The sequence below is a fragment of the Pleuronectes platessa genome, chromosome 3 (assembly GCF_947347685.1).
Source record: "Pleuronectes platessa chromosome 3, fPlePla1.1, whole genome shotgun sequence".
Classification (NCBI taxonomy): domain Eukaryota; kingdom Metazoa; phylum Chordata; class Actinopteri; order Pleuronectiformes; family Pleuronectidae; genus Pleuronectes; species Pleuronectes platessa.
This window is the reverse complement of record NC_070628.1, coordinates 16530314-16552211: the sequence shown is the minus strand read 5'-3', so window position 1 is coordinate 16552211 and position 21898 is coordinate 16530314. Positions and strand designations below refer to the sequence as shown.

General features: G+C 42.8%; 1 protein-coding gene across 4 annotated transcripts in view; it reads left to right on the top strand.

Annotated features, from left to right (window-relative positions):
- Window positions 1–1204: 1204 nt before the first annotated feature.
- LOC128433629 (trinucleotide repeat-containing gene 6C protein) overlaps window positions 1205–21898 on the top strand; it is a 52778-nt gene continuing 32084 nt past the window's right edge. For 2 of the 4 annotated variants that reach the window (XM_053417800.1, XM_053417797.1), the window contains exons 1-3: window positions 1211–2052; window positions 12382–12482; window positions 12855–12876. In XM_053417800.1, coding sequence (XP_053273775.1) covers window positions 12420–12482; window positions 12855–12876 — 85 coding nt within the window. In that variant the 5' untranslated portion in view covers window positions 1211–2052; window positions 12382–12419. Of the gene's footprint in view, window positions 2053–5169; window positions 5206–12381; window positions 12483–12854; window positions 12877–21898 lie in introns of all 4 variants that reach the window. The other 2 variants (XM_053417798.1, XM_053417799.1) reach the window with 2 other exon arrangements.

Sequence of the window (21898 nt, the reverse complement as noted above, 5' to 3'; positions counted from 1 at the left end):
TGGAGTACTTGTAATTCACTTGATATATACGTTACATTTTTCATTCATTTTATTTTTATTTTAATATTTTAAAATATCGTTTAACTTTTTGGGCCAGTAGGAGGCAGTAGCCATAAAATGTATCGTTGATTACAAGGCCAAAACACTTTATGATGCTAAGGTGCAAAACTGAACTTATCTCCTTAACAACCGCTGGTGGTCGATAACACCTGCTAACATCTACTGGTAGCTGGTAAATTAAATTGCGCAGAAGACCTTCACACGTACAAGGGATGTTCACCTTCCTGTCCTATATTCTAAAGTATTGTTACCTACAAAAAAAACATCTTTAGTTGTATTCAAGTTATTGCTATCATGCAATGCCACTGTCATGGCGCACCACAAATGACAGATTCTCAGTGTATTGACCTAACTTGAAGATTTTGATGGGCACCCAATGGGACAGGCTACCAGAATTTGTTCTGTTTGCCCGAGGCCCTATCCAGCGAGACATGAGCGCCCCAACTTTCGGATAAAATGCTGGCCTCTATTTGTTTGGAGTATGAATTCAACAGTGTGATAATTCTCACAGATTTGACCTATTCAAATTGTTTTCTCTACCCTAGAATGAGCCCTTTATATTTAAATAATTTATATTTACATCGGGAGCAGGGTCCACTCTACGGAGGCCGCCATCTTTTTCTTTTTTTTTACAGTAGTCCGACTTAACACCTTCTGAGTTTTTATGATAACTGTATGTTCCACTGGTTCTCTCTCATGATTCGAAGAGGAGGGTATTCAGCTGCAACATGCAACTTCACTAATAGATGTCACTAAATTCTACACACTGAACCTTTAATAGAAAATAAATAGTGACAACGTGTACTTGGTGTTAAACGATACAAATAAATGCCTGTGTCATCTTTGTTGCTTTTTGCAAGATGAGAATCCAAATTTTGCCCGAGATAATGCTTGCATCCAGTCTCGACAACATCACCCTCCTCAGATCCACAGCAGAGCCACATTCGTATCCTTTTTAAGCTCACAGTCCTCGCTGCGTGCTTCAGCTGTGACATCGGACACATGAGCCGCTCCAGCCCGGGTCCAGCCTCCTGTGTCCGCGGGGAGAGGGGGCGGGGGCGGGGCCGGAGCGCCGCGGGCGGAGCCAGCGTCCGGGCGGCCGTGGTTGGTCGGGAGTGACGTATCCGGAGCCACTTCCTGGTCCGCCCGCTGTCTGGGAGGAGGAGAGGGAGACTGCGGTGTTGTTAGTTTGAACAAAATGGCTGCGACACCACTGTCAACGAGAGCTCAGTGAATACGCCTACCAGGACTGTCCGCTCCGCTGTCCGGATCCACACAGAATGTATTTCCCCGGAGTCGCTTCTCACTTCGCACCCGCGGTAGCCAGCGCGTCGCTACTCGTCCGGCTGGCGACATAAACAAAACAAAAAGAAAACATTTCTTTTTTGCACTTTAAAACAAGTTAGCTGACGGCGGCTCGCTCCAATACGAGAGAGCTCAGCAGCGTTTTTTTTATATTATTATTAATAATACCGAGAACCGCCTGAATTCTCCGGTTTGCAAAAAAAAACCTCGCGACGGTCGACGATTCTCAGCGTCAACCAGCTAACGTTAGCTTCAATTCGCTGCTTTTAAAAGTCATTTTATCCGTGTTGGCTTATTTTTTTTGTTTGTGTTATTAGTGGTGCGCCGTGCACCCCCCCCCCCCCCCGCCCACTTTATATCGTGACGTTTTACAGATTCCTTGCGAGTGTCATTTCTCTGTGTATCTTTTTTTAATTTTTCCTGCTCAACGCATATTCATCACCGTGCTCGCTGTGTGAAACGTTACATCTGGCTCCGCAGCCGCTGTTTACCTCGGTCTCCTGTCACCAGTCGGCTTATACCTGCAAAGTCCTGACTTCAGAAATACGAATCGCGACTGAATCTCCGATGCTCCATCTTTTTTACGGGTAACTTCAGAGAGGACATCGGAGGATGCTTTTCTGCGTCTGTTTTTCTGCCATGCACCGACTCCTCTCCGAAAGCTGCCAGAGCTGTGGTTAACGCGAGGTAAGTTTTCTCATCCTGTGGTAAATAATACAAGTGTGCGATTGCTGATCAGTCTCATTGGAGATACAAATCGAGACCCCTTCCATAATCCACATTCAACTGATAGATTCTATAGCTTCACTATTTTCTGCCCCTGTGATGCATCTCCATTTAGCTCTACAGCGTTCAAGTGCCATATAATTAAAACGCTAACTAACAATGATTTAAGCCTATTTGTGTTGCCAAGATGTTGTGATTTCTTCACATTACTCACGTCCCCACAAATAAATCATGCTTCTGGCTGTAACCGCCTTCTCACTGTGCATCCAAACACCCGTTCAGTGTTTTATGTGATGTTGGATTAATGAGTAAACCCTCACATGAAGCGACTGATGAGAGGTATTTTCCCTTTTCCCCCGTGTTTATGTGAGTGGGCTTGATGTGAACATGTTGTGAACTTAACTAGTGTTATATCATCGCTCTTTCACGAATGGCTGAGTGGACTGGAACACACTCTGTACATGTGAGCGTGTAATGTGATGATTTCTTGAACTGGCTGCAAACACTGGCTTTCTATTTTCAAAGTCTGTGCAGTTTTTTAGAAGGTGAATTTATTTTAATAGATTTGTTTTTTGATTGCATGGTGGCTGACCGAGTGGAGCTGTATGTTGACGGCAGGACTTTTGTCGAATATTTTAGTTTTGTATCTGCATAATGTAGCTGCTGCTTTCTTCAGTGCAACACAGGCACCGTCTTAAGATTTGATCCCGATTGTCACTCGTGTCTTTCCTCTTTGGTTCGTTCCTTAGCGGTATCTCATGCTGTATCCTGCACACCATCGTACATTTCACTACACTAAGTCCAATTATATTATTAAACATAGCTGTCCTGTCTCTCTTCCTCCGGCTCACAGCGAAAGCCAGGGATTCTGATTTAACTGTCGCTTTCCATTGGATCCCCCTTCCTGCATCCTGTCCCCAGGCACTGGAGTATAGCTTTTAATATCTCCTACGCATGTCTTAATTGAAGTACATAATTTCCTGTTCAATTTCAAACCCCTTTTTCCTCCCCCCCCTCTCTGACATCTCTGTCATCGCCGTCTTATCTCCGTCGTCACACACCAGTGAGGTGATGAAATGAAAAATGTGCATGAGCAGCAGTGGTACGCACAGATTCATTTATTTGTGTGTGTGGCTTCGTACAAATTTGCATCCATGTCTTGGAATGTAACTGCGTGGCTGCAAATATTTGGATCTGAATCGGGCCAGTGATGACACACGTGTAAGGCTGTGCGAGTGTGTAACCATATATGTCAAGCTCACAGCTCTTGCAGTTGGTTAATGTCCTGCAGTTGTCGATCAGGTTGTGAGCTGCATGCCCTAGACACCCAGCTGACTCACAGACACACACTGCCCTGTTCCTATCCAGGATTCGAGGGGGCTCCCTTCTATACACACGCTCATCTTTCCAAAGGCTGGCAAGCTCGCAATAAGCGATTGGCTGTTAAAAGATGTTGCATTGTTGGTCCTCTTGTGTGTATTTAAAACTCTGGAAGAAAACATCTTAAAGCTTGTTAAGAGAAGGAGGGAGTCTGCAGTGGTACTGCTTCAGTACCACTGCTACAGCAGGTGGCTGTCATCTGTGGGGCACGTGGGTATATTTGGGATGTATATGGTCACTAGGTCAACAGCAAAGTTTACCCCTGATACAAGATGTGTTAAATTGCACTAAAGATTTAATCCATGCTTTCCATTTGAACCATTTCAAAAAAATTTACGCTACAAAGCTCAACATAGTTTTTTTGGATGGCCCTGATAGTCTTAAAAATATGTACAGTCCATCAACCTATGCCCGCATCTGGACACAGAAAATCTGGAACTCTATCCCATTGCAAAAGGACCAAATATGAGAAAATCCATTTTCTCACCGGGGCCTGGCCCCTCAATTATAATACTTCTTTTGTCATTTTGGCACTGTGCTTGCAGTAAACCCTTAACCCATGTTGGCTGGGGATCCAAGAAAGCTCTAGGCTGTTGGCATCCAGACACTGTTTTGATTAGAGTGTAATGTAACAAAGCCATGAGGACAAACCCTGGCAGTAACTCTATCTGAATCCCCTTATCACTGAAGGGACAGGATCATTCGTTTAAAAGGAAACCCTAGGCTTGCTTCCCCTTGTCTGACCCTTTAAAGACAGAGCTTGGAACACTAGCCCAGTCGTCAGGTTGCTATCATTAGCCTGGTTTCCAAATGTAACTGGAATGAGCCTGCTTGTCCTATGCCAACTGTTACCCCTATATACACTTTGGGTTCTTCTGTTTCCTTATTTTTTTTTCTGTACAGTAGTTTGCAATTTCAAATAAACAAGTTTTCAGACATTTTTAGTTGACCCGGGTAAATCCCACTTAGTCGCACTTGGGAAAAGTGGCTTCTGCTGTCTATCCCTTCTCCCCTGCCATTGACCTTAGCCCAGGCCTGACCGTGCTAGTTACTGAGCCTGTGATTATGAGGCTTTTCAAACAACTGGCACAGCCCTGATAGATAACGCACTTAACACCACCACAGGGTGCTGCTCCGGTAAGGGGAGGGAGCTCTGGCGGTGACAGTAGAATCAGCTTCATTCGAGTGGATGCTGCTAAAAGCCATTACCCTCTTGCTCTATTCTTTGGTTGGCTATTTTGAAGTTCGGGTGTTATTGTGTGCAGGATGGAGGGTTGCCAATTGTGTTTGGTGTGGCTATCATACGAAATGAGCAGTGTGTATGTACAGTATGTGTGTGTTAACCTGGGACCGGGTAAAGGGTGACTGTTGACTGTGACCTATCGATAGTAATGATTGGTTGCCACGCTTGCAGTATCAATTAGTCGACATTTCCTAGTGTCCAGCATAACTTAAATATTAACAGGTTAAATTTGTTATGATGTTGTTTTTGTGTATGTCAATGTTTGTGTACTAGATGAATTGCGTCTGTTGTTTTCTTGTGAAATAATGCCTCAGGCGAAAACCTGTGCTGCCAGTGGCTCTGTTATTTGAGCTTTTTTTTTTTCATCCATGCTGATTCAGCTCAGGTCTGACACTGATCTGCTTTGCCATGAGACCGTTATCTCATGTCATGATACTCATTATCTTATCTTCTAGTGCTCTCAGCCCCAAATTCAACACTTCCTGATTCAGGTTAGTAAAAGTGGAAGCTGCCCTTGCTTTTAGATTGTGATTTAATGCATATTAGGAACTAAACTATAGTTTTTGTACTGTTTGAAAGGGAGTGGATATTTGCTACTGAGCAGTAGTTTCTGTACATGTGTTAAGCCTGTGTACATTTTGTGTAATATGTCATACAGAGGGCTTTTGTGTGAAAGAGGTATTGGAGGTTTGTAACATAAGAATCCTATGGAGGTTTGGTGGTCTGTGTAACCCCCCCCCCCCCCCATCTTGTCCAATTTTGTGCCAATGAAGGGGGCAGGGACTTAGGGGCCCCACCAAGGGTAACCCAGGCCATGATGTAAGCAGGGGGATGGGGGAAGCAAAGCCGAGACTGGCGAGCTGCTGCCTGTGAGTCTTGGCAGTGGTCCAGGGGAATGTTCAATGTGCCGAGGTTCGGTGGAGGCCTCCTCCTCCTCTCCCTCTGCTGCATGTCGGCTAATTGGAGAGACGTGAAGAGAAGGAGAGGCGCATCACATGGAAGCTGACATTGAATCTGCAGGACATCCAACCTAGAATGTTCCCTTTTCTCATGCTCCAAACCAACATTGAAAGCCTTACGCATTATAGCTGCTTTCAGACATGCACTGAACTCTGCAGTTGCTCCCTATTTTCTCTGGAGGAAGTGCATGTGTCAACGCAGATGTCAGAGTGAGATGCTCCGCCGTTTATGTGGATTTTTATTTGCGTGGCCTCCTTGTATAAAGTCCGTAGAAATTCAGGAAAAGTTGTATGAACACAGCAGTCGATCCCATGCTATATTCACAGCCAGTAAGTGGGGAGGTTGATGATGCTTCTCACACACATACAGTTTGTGCTGCTAAGAGCCGGTGTCTGTGTGTTGTTAAGAAAATGCTCCATCTCTTGCCTGAATAATGCAGAGGATTTGTTACTGTTGTGAACGCGTCTGTGCAGAAAACCTCCCCCTGTGGTGTGCATGTGTGAAAGGCAGACTGCGGGTAAACTCCATAGCCAATTCTCCATATTTTATCCGCAGGTCATGTCTGAAAACGGCTTTTGTAACAGGACTTAGGGCCTGCAACACTTGCTAAGCTCTCACTCTAGGCTGTGTAAATAGCACTAACATGCCCTGTGATTGGGCCATGGCGTAGGCTTGGGAGCTCAGGCCGTTTGTTTGCGGGTCTGCACTGTTTATCACGTTATTGTCAACTTAAATACAGTCAATGAGCTTCAAGTATTTACTTTTACTGTGTATATTGATTTTAACTGTATATTTTTAGGAACCTAGATTCAACAAACACATGTTAGAAATAATCAACAAAATTGTTCTTGTAACTAAAAACAGAATTATGGACAAATTACCTTTCAAAATCTGTTACTTGATTAAAGAATTATCTTAGATACTAAATAAGGGGGTGACGGGGGAGTAAGCTTGTAGCCCAACAAATCATGTTATATCTTTGCTAATGTTTTGATACTGAAACAGCTGAGTAATTGTATTATTTGTAGTACTCTCAGTATTTTATGATACTATCTGTAATGCATGTTTGCAGGATTTATTTTGACTTCTTGGAAGTGTAGAACTGAGGGTGACAAATAAAACGGGCACATTTTTATACAGAATCTGCATTTCTGCTTCTCCCTCACAACTTGTGAAGTTGTGTTTCTACTTCTCCGCCATCGTCCTTTTGGCTTTATCAATAGAGCTGTCTTTGGTCTTTTTCTCTGTCCTCTGTATATCAGAGCGGGCTTTGTTTAGACAACCAATTTTTTATGTCTGTGTTATTGCTTACACTGTAAGCAATAACCTGCCTGCTAAGAATGGTAAAAACACCATGGGTTTATTGACAGTCCACCAACACAGTTGAATTTCTCCCATTGGTGCCAATTTTCAGTCTGACTATAACGGACAGGTGTTTGCGTGCCAGAGGGAGCGAGGGGAAGAGGAAAAGCGGCTGCATTCATCTCTAGAATGAAGCAGTGGTGCAAAAATAGTTTTCAGAGCAATTTGAGACTCTAGCCAGATGCACCTCTCTAGGTAACTGATAGGAAACCCTGTCTGCAGTCTAATTTACTATAGGCTGAATGTTGATTTTATTGAATGGAGGTTGGAGTGTTGAGGTTCAAGTGCTGGCATTGTACATTTTGAGGTACTTGGGTTTGGTCTTGGGTCAAACGTTTGAGGAACTTGTTCATAAGGTTAATCTGAGAGGTCAGTCATTGTATTAATGCTAATAGAACTTTATAACTACCTTAAGACAAGTACTCACCCACGAACCCTCTAAAGTGACAGTCGAGCATACATTGAACCAATATGCAAAAAATGCAGATGTGTGCTGAACATGCACAGCCACACATTCCCATTAACACAAACCGTCCTAAGCAGAAAACACACCAGCACAGTGTTCATGACAGCTTCTTGAATTCAATAAGCTTCAGCTGTGGCGCTGGCAGGGAAAAAGGCTTCCTTGGTCTCCTGCATTGTGCTGTTTTCCTTTTTTAATGAGCTGCCACTGTGTTAAAGTTTCATATCGACTTGGCAGAGGAAGCAGCCAAGACACTGAGAGCTAATTTTCTGGAGGCAAACCTCAAAGCTTTTATTTATAGCTCAGACTTTCTCGCTATCTGATTCTTTGACTTTTTCTGTACATCTTGCATTCCCCTCTTTCATTACCAGTCTCCACCCACCTCCTTGCCCTCAGCCAGTTCGCCGACCAAGAATATTTCTGCAACAGTTCATTGAACAAGTCCAGTGTAGCACCTATAAAGTGTCTTGTATATTTTCGCAAGCCACTCTCTCCACCTGGTGAAAGCAACGCTGGTATGCTCAGAGTGCTTACAAACCGAGCAGTCAGTGAGACTGTTGTGTGTGACAGAGGGGATGGAAATGCTCACCGACAACAACATTGTTATGACTGCATTTCAACGGTGGAATTTACAGGCTTGTTTTCCCCGAGCCATTCAGGTCGAGTAAACACAAATACACACCCACACATGTTTTTTGGGGAGTAGTTGAGGTCTGTAGCAGGTACTGAAGAATTGTTCCCCAGGGCTGTCCATGATAATGTTCCATGTAATAAGGCTCAGGAGAGTCCTGTGGCTTCTCTAATGCCACAGGAATGGGTGGCTGGCTGAATGGTAACAGTGGTGGGGGAGTGGATTTGCCACACTCTGTGGCCACGAGCCTATTACATCTATTGCTTAGAGAAGAAAATCTCTGCTTTTCCTTCCTCCTTCTTTGTGATTGGTGTTGTCCGCGGTCGAGCTGGCAGCCGTACACAACACGTGAAGATTCAAGTTTTCCTTGCAGCTCTTTTCCCTTCATAAGTTATCTCTGTTTCTTTACCTCTGCTACACTCAGTCTTCACCCAAGTGAAGCAGCATCTATTTTCATCCCCCCTTTTTATTCTCCTCTCTTAGCCTAGCACAATTTCTTTCCCTCTCCCCTCATTTTTCTCTCTGGGTCTCTAGATACTAGCAATCAGGATGCATGGATATTTCAGTGCCAACATCCCCCCACCCCTCCGTTGTTCCGTGTCTGCCAGCCTCGATACTGCTTCGTTCAGGTTTTTCTCCCCCAACTGTCTCTTCATCGAGGATTCTTTCTCTCTCCAGCGCAGCCTCTCCCTTTCTCTCTGCTCCCTGTCTGGTTCTCCGGCGGCTGTCGTTCTTAATTGGTGTTACTCTGCGTCTGCTCCCCCCCCCCCACACCCCCATCCTCATCTCTCCGTATCCTCTTCCCACCTCCCTCTCCTCTGCATCCCTGGCAGAAAAATACAGGCTTCAGAAAGACTGCCTCCCGCGTGTGTACATCAAGCCTCCCCATGTGTGTCTGTGTGTTTTTATGTGATTTGGTTTTTGTGTGCTTGGAGCTCCTCGCCTCCTCATTCCTGTACAGCGTGTTCCTGTTGTCATGTCTCCTCCTCTATAGCTTAGCAGCATTACATTCCCAGGGCATGGGTCTGTCGTTTGCAGCAGAGGAAGAGAGGATCCTGCCTCACCATGCAATTTATTCACAATTTCCCAGTGGCCCCAGTTTGCAACGACTTTGCATTCATTCAATACAAAGGTAGCTCTATCCCGAGCTTAGCTTTGTAGCTGAATTGAAAACAGAGAGAAATTGCTAGCCAAGTCTTGGCAACACTCGTTTCCAGCCAATCCAAAGCTACAAGCATTTACATGATGCAGACATATAAAAGAGACATTGTATGTAGACAGGCAAATCTGAGGCCATTCTTGACACTAACCTGCAAACATCTGCCAGCTTCACAAACAGTCATAACCCCGAAGAAGTCTCAGCAGACTCTTCGATGTGTTGGTGAACAGCTTGCCAGCTATCATGTAAAATACAACAATTTTTGCTTAATATACCAAGGGACTTTCTTTTCAATGTTATTTGCCTTCTCATCTAAACTTTGATTAGTCAGCAAATTCCCCTGAATGTAATTTTCAATATTACATTTTTGATATATTAATCATATATTAGTTTAGTTTTTAATTTGAGCCATTTAGTTTTTAGCAGTTAAAACTGGTTGTTGATGGTAGCCATAGGTGAGACTGCAGTCCTAACTTACGATAGTTAGTGGTTAGAGTTACTGCCTGCTGATAGTTACTGGCTGTGTTATGATCTAAGGCCCCTTAATGTGAGAGGAGATTGAAGGACACGCGGCTGTCTTGTAGGTTGCTAACCTCAAAACGTGACATAGCTTTCCTAATTGCAGTGTCATACTGGTAGCGAGTAAATCTGGTATAAGAAGGCAGAGCAGAGACACCCCAGGGTCAGTGCTGAGGAGGTGCTGGTGTCAGCAGTACTAGTAGACGGGCAGAGAGAAGCAGGTAAAGAGATATGTGGGGGCAGCAGATGACAGGGGGAGCTAACTTTAGGACTTACTGTGTCAGCTCAGTCAGCTTGCTCCCATTTCACATAGCAACTGATTTTCCAAAAGGCCAACATTATAGTAAATAATGATTAAAAGTCATTTCATATTAAGCCATCCATAGCGTATTGACACATAGGAAATTTGACCCTTTGACCCAATTTCCCCAGCCCTAGTTATGTTTTTTCTTCTGTGACGGCAGCAGTAGTATCTAGATAGGGCAGATCTGCATTCATGCAGGGGCTAAAAGGTGAGAATAGCAGAATGACCCAGTGAAGTGTGGTGGAGATGCTCTGTAACTTGTTTGGGGATCGAAAACTAGCATAGGGAGTGAAAGCATTTGTATCCCTTTACACTCTCCCTTTTACAGCACCTGTTATCAAGTTGTTTGTGTTTCTTATGGCACGCTTGGAATTTGATAAAGGGGACGTATAATTGGAGACAGAAGTTTAGTTAAAGAGCATCGTGACAGAGAAATGAACAGCAAAACATACTACACATACAGCACACTATGAGCTATACGCATTCACCCACATCTACACATGAATTAAGCTCCTGTTTATTACCTGAGGGCTTTCCTCCTCTTGCTGCTGAGGAGGCACAATGAAACACACAGACTACTTAGTATGAAAAATAGGACTGCATGAATGTTAGAGAAAAAGATAGCTTGTGGCAGCAGTGAAAGGAGAAACAGGGAATAAGGAAGAGAAAATCCAGCTGCAGTGGTAAAAGGTAATCTAGGGATATCAGTTTATATTTTAACCTACCGTCATGGGCACTTGTTTGGCAAATTCTTCTTAAGGGTTCGTCTCCAAACTCACTGTTCAACGTCTATTGATCTTTCTCTCTCTCCATCTGTATGTCTGTGTAACTTCACTCTCTTTATTCCTCTCCCTTACTACTATAGAGACATTACCCCCCCATCAGTTAGTCTCTGTGAGGCCTCTGCCTTCTGTTTGATTGACGGCTCCCTCCCCCTGCTAGTGGGTAACACAGTGGGAGGCCGACCTTTCATTCTCTGTCATGAGAATTACGATTCTTTCATACATTCTGATTAGTATCCAGCCGTGTGTGGACACATTTTGTATGTTGTGTTTTGTTTATTTGTCAGAGACACTATACAGGATCAGTGGCAGGCTTCAAATTTAGATGATTTTCATTATCAAATCTCTTTCTTTCAGGCAATCAACAAAAAAATGGCCCACTTAAAATGCCAGAAATTAGGGAAATACTTCCATTAAATTTCTCAGACCCAAAATGGTTGTCTTTGCTGTCTTTGTTGGATCAGCACTATCCAGAGTTTTGACTGACAGCAATATCAAACAGAAAGAATCAGCATACTAGAACCTCAGTGTCATTACCTTTCCCTCAAGTTCTGGGACCACCATACAGAAGCAGTGCAATTTTTGTAATGCTTATAGTGATGAATTTGGCCCGGGACAAAAGTGATAACTATAAGCGATTTTCAATGTACCAGAATTTTGTTGAGAGGCGGAGGCGGCACGAAATTGATTGGAGGTTTCCGCCTCGAAATTCTCTGTGCAAGAAAAACCATTGGACCAAACACACACATTCAGTCCCTGTGGCCTCTACTAGTTTCCAGGGGCTGTCACTGAGCCCAAGCTAAAGGAAACAGGCTGAAAAGAAGCACTTAGTTTCCTCGCCTCTTTCCCTTTCCTCCAGCTAGATATCTAGTTGGATTGACTCACACTCTCTAAACAGGTCTTTGTAAAATAACCTGATCTTATTTTGTCAGTCTGCTGGCCTTTACGTTGTCCCACTTTCAGTCCTTTTTAATTCCATGCCTTTTTTTTTCTGAAACAAGCGTGATCTTTAAACCAGCCCCCTTTTTACACTGGCCTTCATTCATAGTGCTCAAGCTCACTTGGTCTTTATCCCTCTCTCCAACTTCTTTTCATTTTCCTTTTTTGTACCCCTCTCCTCCCCCTTTTTACATCCTTTCCGTTACAGTTTTTGACCATGAGGGAAAGGGCTCCTCAGAAGTGCCTGCCATGATTTTTGCATGAGGTGATGATTGTGAAGTTTTTCCAGACAGTTTGGCTCTGTCTCACTCATGCATTAAAGGAAAGGGGATACAAATTTACATTGTGTGTTTGTGTTTTTACCAACATCATTTCTCGGGTGGAATCTGTCTATCGCAATGTAACTGAGCATGAATGCCTTAAATGTGCACAGTGTGTGATGCACAGGGGGTTACATCGTTTTAATAATGAAAAGATGGACGACACCATGCATCAGAGCTGAATCCTTTATGTTTCACTCATTACGCTTTCCCTTTTTTGTTTGACAGCTGAGAGAAGCTAGCGACAGAAGAAAGAGAACCATTTGATGGAAGAAAAGAAAAAGAAAAGACAAGAAGAAAAGACCAAGAAAGACACCGCTCAGAAAAAGGTCAATGTCAAGATCATGTTCACAAATACAAACTTGTCAATAGCTTGCATATAGTTTTTGAGGAAACTAGCAGGTACTAAAGGTGGAACTGTAGGTGTTTGTTATACATTTGGTGGTTTTTTTTAACCTTAAGTTTTGTTTAATCTTTTTTAATGAGATAAATATCGTTGACTTAATTGTTGGAAGTTAGTCTGCAAGTCTTTAGTAAACAATCACCCACTGACACTAACTTCTTATGTTCATTCAGCAGAAGTAACTAAACTCTAGGGTTCTCCATAACACTTCAGATTTGTTTATGGTTTTGATGAGTGTTAAATGTCATCCTGGGAGTATTCAGTATCAAAATGTGTGTCTCTCTTTCTCCGTCTACAGGCTGCTGATCAGAAACCCAAAGGTGAGTGTCATGATCAAGTTCCCTTTACCCTTTCATCAACCTCCAACCAACTGATATACATTAATCAGGTCTGATTGACAAATTATGACCCGTGAAGGCATATTCACATATTATTCATGCATTATACACTCATATAATTTAGCATTCTTGTACTCAGATGGACACACACAGTTTGCACATGCATGCACAATTGTGCCTTTTAACTCAGTTTCTCATGCGCACTCCCCCCAGACACACACACACACACACACACACCATAGCAAATACAGAGTGTGACAATGATGTGGAGTGACGCGCAGTACGCCCGCAGCACTAGGCAGTGAAGCGTAAGGGCACCCAGACAGCACCCTGAGTGTGGTGTTGGTAGGGGGATGGGAGGACAGGGGGGAAGGGGAGGGAGAGAAGAAGTGGAATAAAAGGAGGGCATGGAGTTCAGCTGAATTGCAGAGAGTGGCACGGGGAAAAGTGTCCTCATGTGCCCTTGGTGCCTTCTTAAGAAGCAAACATTTATTTTGAGTGCGTCTGCAAGAAAATTAGTTTATGATTTTGAGTAGCAAGACGTTAATGAATTACATAGTGATGTTTCAGCTGTTCTCCCAGCTTGAATTCAATTAAATCTGTTAATTGCTGAACATGAGCGGTATAAACATCTGTTTGGTCCTTTTGATTTGTCAACTTTTGCTTTATGAATAGCCTTAGCCCCTTCAGGTGGGTTTGGTATTGAGATATATACACATATAGATGAATGACAACATTAGCAAGTGAGCCATGTGCTAAGCATCTCTATCTCCTGTGTAATGTCTACTCTCTTTGCTAGTGCTATATGTCACAAATATTGTCCTAGCTTGTTTTCTTTCACCTAGCACCCTCTCTGGTGTGACTCTTGCATTTACAGTAAGAGGTGATGTAATTAATTCGGAAATTGGTCTTGTTGTGTGAACAGAGCACCGAATCTGAGCTGCAGTGTCTGGCTTTACGTGCCCATCCTCCCCCACGTTGAGCAGCAGCAGCTTGGCCATCTGGGTGTAAGTGTAGGGCTTTAACAAAGGTTACCACAGCTTGCCTTGAACTCTGACCAGCTTATTTAATTACCCTCTCTGGGTTTCATTGCCCTGTCCCTGAGCTTGTTCTGTTACAGTTCCAAAGCTCAATGCTACTAATTTGAATAAACATTTAATGGCACTTTTCTTGCAGTAGGTTTGAGTGAAGGCCTTTCATCACATTTCTGACTCATCCATTCTTAATTGGAATTGAATCAAAATGTTATCACATCTGTATGTGTAGAATTACAGTATCTATAAACAAAGAATAATTAAGCAACAGAAACACTAGGCGAAAAAAAACAGATTTTATAATGTGCCCCGATGGTTCAATTTTTTACATAGAGCACTTTCTCTGAGCATGATTACTTTGTTGAGCTAGATTGGCTGACAAAATAAGTGGTGGGATTTTTTGTAGCACAAAGAAGATTAGCATGATTGACTGAAGCAGGAGTTGGGAGATGTTTATGTCAGGTCTTGGCAGTCCACATGGGCCAAAGGATTATGTGGGCAACAATGAAGGTCACACACTGAGCTGGGGCTTCTCTGTGCAGTTCTGTCTCTTGTGGCACATTTTTGTTGGATTGGCTTTGTACGGCAGCACGAAAAATTTGAAACAAATCAGGTTACGTGCTGAGTATGAGCTTTAACTTGGTAGAAGGTAATGCTAAGACTTACCTGTACTTCACAACAATGCTTGTTTCAGGGGCATGTTATTTAGGTTGCGTTCAGGTCTTTTAAAAATTTAAAATGTAGGCCCTTTTTTGCAAAATGCTTAAATTCCCATTCTAATCCAATGACGTGCTTTGATTTGAGTCAAAACAATGACAACAGAATAACAGCCCCTGTTACTTTCTGACTACACAGAATGACGTCTGTGTGTGGGCTGCACCAAGCGTTACTGGCAGTAGCAGCAGAGGAAATGCTAAGAGTCAGTGATGAAATATTGTAAAGTCTGCATGGAAGAGAGGCGAAGGCGTTTGTCTGGTGCTAGATAAAAGCAAGAATGAAGTAAGGACAGGGAGGAAAAAAGTAATGAAGCAGCAAACACTTAAGTTCTGTGCCAAAATTCACCATTGGGAGTCAATGACAGTGCTAATATAGAAGAGGACTAATGACATTGACATTCATTTTATGTTATGTTTAATGACAGAGAGAAAAGTGGACACAGAATGAGAATCTGATGGTGTGTGTGTGTGTGTGTGTGTAGTTGGTACTCATGCAGACAGAAAGGTGAAGAAAGTACAGGGGAAGAGGACTTGTTTGAACACTAATCGTTCAGCAAGCCATCAGGACATCTGTTTCCTGAAAACGTCCCATTTGCAATATCTTTTTAAAAGGAAGGTAGCATGAACTGGAATGAGTTGAGTTTTCATGCGTGACACTAAATAATAGAGGTATGTGTGTGTATATGCAGGATGGGAGAAAATCTGTATGCAGTAGTGATTTGTGCCTTTCCATCCATATCAATGAATTCTTCCCTATACACTCTCAGAAATTCATAGACACATACACATTCATACCACCTCCCCCCATCCTTTGCTGTCCTTTTCTGCTTTTCTCTCTCCGTGGGCCTCCTTGGTCCCAGGCATTTCAATTTGTTTGCGGTAATCGATCTCAGCCCGGCACGTTCATATGTATGAAAATGAGATAAAGCTTTGGCGCAGTGGAATTAACTCCTCTGCCCCCCATTAGGCATGGAGCTTCAGCAATCGTAGGGTTCCAGGAGGCAGTGTCCCAGTGCCCTAACCCCCCCCCCCTAACACACACACACCCACACTCAGACTGGACCTCTGATGCAGGAGCCTCCCTCCTGGTCCCCATTACCTCAGAGGGATGTTGATTATTCACCTCCAGCTCACATGCTGCTTCATCCCAATCTCTGCTGCCATCGCATTCACAATCAAGCTGCAGAGTGTGTGTTCCAATATAATTTAGTAATATTAGTAATATTTAGTATATATGCTAAACAACCAAGACAATAATATACCAGCCATGATGTCTCTCAGCATCTGCATGCATAAACACACGCAAACACGCTATGAGGATGTCACATAAATGCATTGCTTGAAGCCGGTAGCTACACGCAGGCACAACAATATCACAAAGCATCATTCACACATCCAATCATCAGTAAATGTGCATTTTTCATTTTTGCTGTTCACACACTTTACTGTTGGAAAAATTTGAAGTAATACCTTTCATCGCCCTGTGCCTTATTTTCCTCCTTACCCACGCTATTTCCTCTACCCTTTGCTTATCAACCTCAATGTGCTCGACAGCAATGTTTTGACACAGTGTCATTACGGCGACAACAGCATTATGTTTCTCAATCTGGCGAGAGACAAACACGAGTGCATCGTCCAATTTTGCTTTGGATTAATCTGAAATTTCACATGTTATTAATTGCATCAACAGTTTTGAAAGGGAATTTTTCATGAATCAAAATATAATTAGAGGCTAATTTACTTGAGTGTGTGGGCTGCTTCTCTTATGTTAACCACATTTACAAACACTCAATGAATTAATAGTGAATAGCTTGTGAGTTACGTCCTGTGGATTTATGACCGCAGAGCATAATTGTTTTTCCTCTACCCCCTGTGTGCTTGCCCCATGTGCATGTCAAGTGCTGGAGGAGAGAGAGGCATGGATGGATGGATGGAAGAAGAGACTGAGGATGTGAAGGGGGGCAGAGGGAGAAAGGAAACAAACTTAAACAATGCTTTCCCCTCTGTTGTGTGATCACTCATGAGCTGCTGACAAAAGAGCATATTCAGTTGCCCCTGCCCCTCCCCCATCATCTCCTCCCCCAGCAGTGAGCTGCTTCGTGTCACATATCAGGCAGATTAATAGGATGTAGCTCGAAGGATATGAATGACTCTTCAGCCTGTGATTTCAGGGCAATGTGTCTGGTTATATATGAATAAAAATGTTTAATGATCATGCCTATATCAATGTATAAGGGTCTGTTCTCCTTCATCCCTCAGGCCATTGTCAAAAGGCAGTTAGCCCATAGAGAAGATAAAAAATATAATTTTTTATTCCTCCAATAAATTAAACTTAATGGAATTGTATTGTAGGGTTATGAAGTATAAGTTGATGATATCTTGGATTGTTTGTTTGATATCTAATTTGTTCCATATGCTAATGACATTGTCCGCTATTTGGATGCCAGCCTTCAAAAGTTTGAGACACTTTGCTTAATGCTACAAAATGTATAAATCTCAAAAGGTATGTATCTTCAGGCTGTTGTTGTCCCCAGCCTCTGACCTGAGATGGATGTATTGCAAAGTCCTTTTAAGTCACTTTATCCATAGACTACAACAAAAGTGGTTTCTTGGTGCAACTCTGTCATAATGAACACAGAGATAGCTGAAATGAGCAACTGTGACTTCAGACAGAGAAACGGGGAGCCTGGCATGGAGAGGGGGGGTGGGGGCACTAATTAGAGAGAGAGGGTTAAAGAGGCGTGCTATGGCGAGAGGTCACAGGAGGCACAGGCGGTCGCAAGAGGCGAATGGAGGTGCGTTAAGCAACTGTCAGTCTCTATAGCAACGTCCCTGTATAGGAAGGGTGAGGGGTGAGAAATTTGTGCCTTTTTATTTTCTGTGCGAGTGAGGGGAGCTCCTGTTTTTCTCCTCTAACACTGACAGATGGGACCTTATAGAGACACACCCACTTGACCCTCTCTTGTGTGCATGAACACATGCACGTACACTGCATGTGGGTCCTCTTGGTTGATAATATCAAAACAACAAAGTCTCGTTTCTATGTGTAGTTCAAACATCGGCCTCTTATTGCACTTGCTAATGGCTTCAATTAATAAGTGTGATTTAAAAAAAAAGGACTCAGGTTCATGCTCCTAGTGAACCCATCTACAGTGTATGAGCGTCTGTTTCTAAGTTGTTTTGATCCTTTGTCCGACCTGTTCCAGTACTTTCAGTATGGAACATGCTTATATTCTCTGTTTTCACATGGAAATAATGATGCAATCAGTTGTACACCTAGAAAAACACTTGAATAAGTAGCATTTATAAAATTGTAGTGAACAGTAAAATGTGATTCATTCACCTTCCCTACTTCTTATTGGATAAAGACATGTACCATTGTGGTGGGCATATAGGCCCCTGTGTTGTGTCCATCCCTCCCCTCTCTGTAAAGATGGCTGCATAATAAAGTGGCTCTGCAGACAATAGACAGAAGAGATGTGGGAACCTGCGCTGCCTGGCACTAAGCTTAGGCAACCAATCACAGTTGTTCTTTACAATAACAGATACCGCATACCCTCTTGCCCATGATGCTGTGTTCATGGAGTTAAAACCTTCTATTTGGCTCCTTTATGTTTTCCTCTCTGCCTTGTGTGTTTTCTTCCTCTTCAATGCTCATTTGTTCTCTATTCTTAAGCCATTGCTCTTTCTCCTGCTCATTTTATGTAATTAACCATTTAGTGGGAGGACAGGCTGTAATTAAAAGTTTGGTGCAAGGTTGCAGAGAATGCCTCAGCTGGAGGGTTTAATAGAATTTACAGTGCACTTGATACAAATGCTTATTTAATAGGCTCTCCGTTTCGACTTCAGTAAGAGGCACCAAGGTCACTACTAGATACTTCAGCTTTCACAAACACTACTCTCTCTTAAGTATCGCTAAATTTAACCACATTGTTAAGAGATTATTTTCATCATTCTGTTTACTTCACCATAGCTCTGTCCCTGTTTTTTATCAAGGTAAAATATATATATATATATACGCTTTTATTGCCAGTTGCTGCTGGACAGCTCATAGTCAAAGAAAGAGAAGTTTTGCTCATATCGTGTTGATGATGAACTTGGTAGCATTTCATAACTTAGGTGGATGCAAAGGATGACATAATATGAAGACCCCTTGATTTCCTTCAGAATTTCTCCTTTACCAAAAATTATATAAAAATTGGTCCGTTTGTTGATTTTACTTGAAAAGCAGCTCTAGTTTACTTAGTGGATTGCATTACCTTTCTATGAGTTAAAATGGCATTTTGACTTTCTTCATTTATCCTTTACAGACACATTGATCTGCGGAATTTCCCCAGTTTTCTTAAATATTTCCTTCATAGTCATTTTCTGTAAACCTCAACACCATCTTTTCAAAAGCACCTACCCATCTATCGTGGATTAAGAAGAGATCTTTCCTCCTCAAAGAGAAAAAATAAGTCTCACTTTATGTATATATGTCTGTTCACGGTATAATTGGACCGTTTCTCTCTCGTGGGCCATTTTTCTCACTTGTATGCACTCAGATTTATGCTGTTGCTTTCCAGTCGTGTTCTTGCACACACACACACACACACACACTCTTTCAAAAGAACATTAATTCAGATTCAGATTTGTTAAATACAGATTACACCAAAGATGGCTACACATTATCCAGCTGTTACAGAAGCACCTTATTTGACAAATGAGAGATCAATTTAGCTTATTCACAAACATAAAGTAATATAACTAAACAGGATTTTGACAGTTTGGTTATAAATCCATCATGGTTGTGTGGAAGAAATTGGATATGGATGTGTGATAAGGGGTTCGCAGCATAGATAAAATATTTTTGATACAGCAATTCAAACACAGGCTCTATGAAGCAGGGTGTATATGAGAAGTGCTCGAGCTTAAGGGGTTGTGTCTTTCTTTGTCGTCTGGGTTTGTGTGTTTCCTGTACCAGAGTGGTAACCATAGTGAGCAGTGAGCTGAGTGACCTAATCTAGGAACTAAATCGTCTCAGGTTCCTTAAAAGGTTCAGTGTGTAAGATTTAGGTGAAAGGGGTGTATTGGCAGAAATTGAATATAAAATAATCCTGGCAGTGTTTTCACTAGTGTATAATCATTTAAATTGTACACATCGTTGTTCTCTTTACCCTAGAATAAGCCTATATAAAAATACTTTATATTTACATCGGGAGAGGGTCCTCTCTTCGGAGGCAGACATGTTTTTTACAGTAGTTCAAGCTTGACAAACTAAACACCTTTTTGAGTTTTGTACAAAACCATACCAGAACAAGTAGAAACAGTAGATATAACGATGACAAAAACTAAGGATAAGGTTTTTGCACTCTTTTGAAGGTAAAACAGTCTATGTAACCACCTTGCAGCAGGGGTAGAGAGAAAGATGCCGCAAGGAGCTAAAAAAATAGGGCCCCGGGAAGAACAAATTTGAATAGAAGGGAGAAATGGAAAATAAGGTAGAGAGGTAGAGAAACTTGTCGGGTGGAAGGTAGAGATGGAGGTTTTGGAAAGTTGAGGAGACAGAAACAAGACGAGGGGAGAAAAGAGACAGAAACACAAGAGATGGTGGATCAATATGGATAAAGGCGCAGAGGGAGAATAACATGGCAAGCAGAGAACACCAGGCTGAAAGACGGGCAGACACCTAAAAGAGAGAGAGAAAGAGAGGGTTAAGGAGCAACCCACTGATAGGCAGTACGAGAAAGAGGGGTGAATACAAACACACTGGGGAGGACAGACAGGATGGGGGGGGTCAGATACCTTCTTGGTATCTGATTAGCCGAAGCAGCGTCAGGCGGGCCGAGCTGAATTTAATCAGAGATGTGCGTCACCAGCTGCAGTACCAAGCCAACAGCCAGTCAGATAATGCTGGAGGGGGTCTGGCTCGTTCTCTGTTGCTCCCTTTCTCCCTCCCTCTCTCTGCATGTGTTCCACTACAGGCTCATTGGCAGAAGGGGGTTGCAAACCACTGTGAAAATGTGTGTGCGTTGCATTCTTATGTTTTCGACAAAGATGCAAGAGGCACGTGTCCGAGAACAAGGCCAAAAGAGGAATGGGGGAAAAAACTGTATTCATACATTGCTTTCTCTGTGCAGAGTTGTGTTTTGAATTTGTCCGTTTTCATGTAATTTTAAGTTTCCTATATGTCAGTGCTCTTTCTGTGTGTCAGCAGTGAGGCAGCCATCTGGATTGGTGTTGTGCTCACTGAGAGGGCCTCTGTTTTTTGCCGTGCTCTTAGACAGGCTCTTGGCAGGCAACATGAATACCTCTGCGCTCAGAATTTACTTTAACCTCCACTGTGGCAGCATTTGCCTGTGTGTGTCACTCAGTGGTTCATAGCCAGTACTGCAGTACAGGGCTGCTGTGGGTGTAGTTCAGACTCTCATGCTGGACAGACTGAAGCTTTAATTAAATTATTTCTATCCCATTTATTTCTGTCATTCAAAAATCGATCTCCGCGTACCAATCGATGCAACAAAACTGCCTCTGTCCTTGTGTCTCTCTGCTCCCTTGAGTGAAGGCAGTCTCAGCTGTTGTGTGAAATGGTCGTATCTGTCCAAGGACAGCAGAAAAGAACATCATCAACTATTCATCATGCATTCACCCTAGGACCAATGAACTGTAAATCACAGCAGCTCTCTAGGTTTCTATATATTCTCAAGTAGAGAATTGCAGTACCACACCTTCTTCACTTTCCCTTATCTCATAGGTCCATACAGCCACAGACTCAGCTTCCTTATTCCATGCCTATGGGTCAGTCAGCACCTTGGAGAGGAAACCCCAGTCAGGCCAATCTGTGCGGTTGATAGCTGTCCAGGTCCTGCTAATTTTAACACCTTCAATGCTAACTCACAGGGGAAGGGTCAGGCCAAGGCAGCATAGAAAGAGTTGTGTGTTTGGGTGAATTTGTGAGTGTGTGTGTGTGTGTCACTGGCTATACCTGTGGGGCCAAATTTTAGATTAATGGCCAGTTCATTGAGAGACGTGTATGTCCCCAATTGGGAGATAATGGCAAATCTATGTATCCTCCCTGAAAGTGACTTTATAACTATGTGTGGTTGTGTGTGCGCACACATGAGTTTGAGCATGTCTGTGAAAAGTAGCGAGAGGAAAGAGTGTAATGAAGAGGAAAGGAGGTGTCTTTATGTGTTTGTGTGTCTGTGTTCAGTCAGCAGAAAAAATATGACCTTTTCATCGAGTGCGTCTGGGGTAGTAACATATGTTCAACAA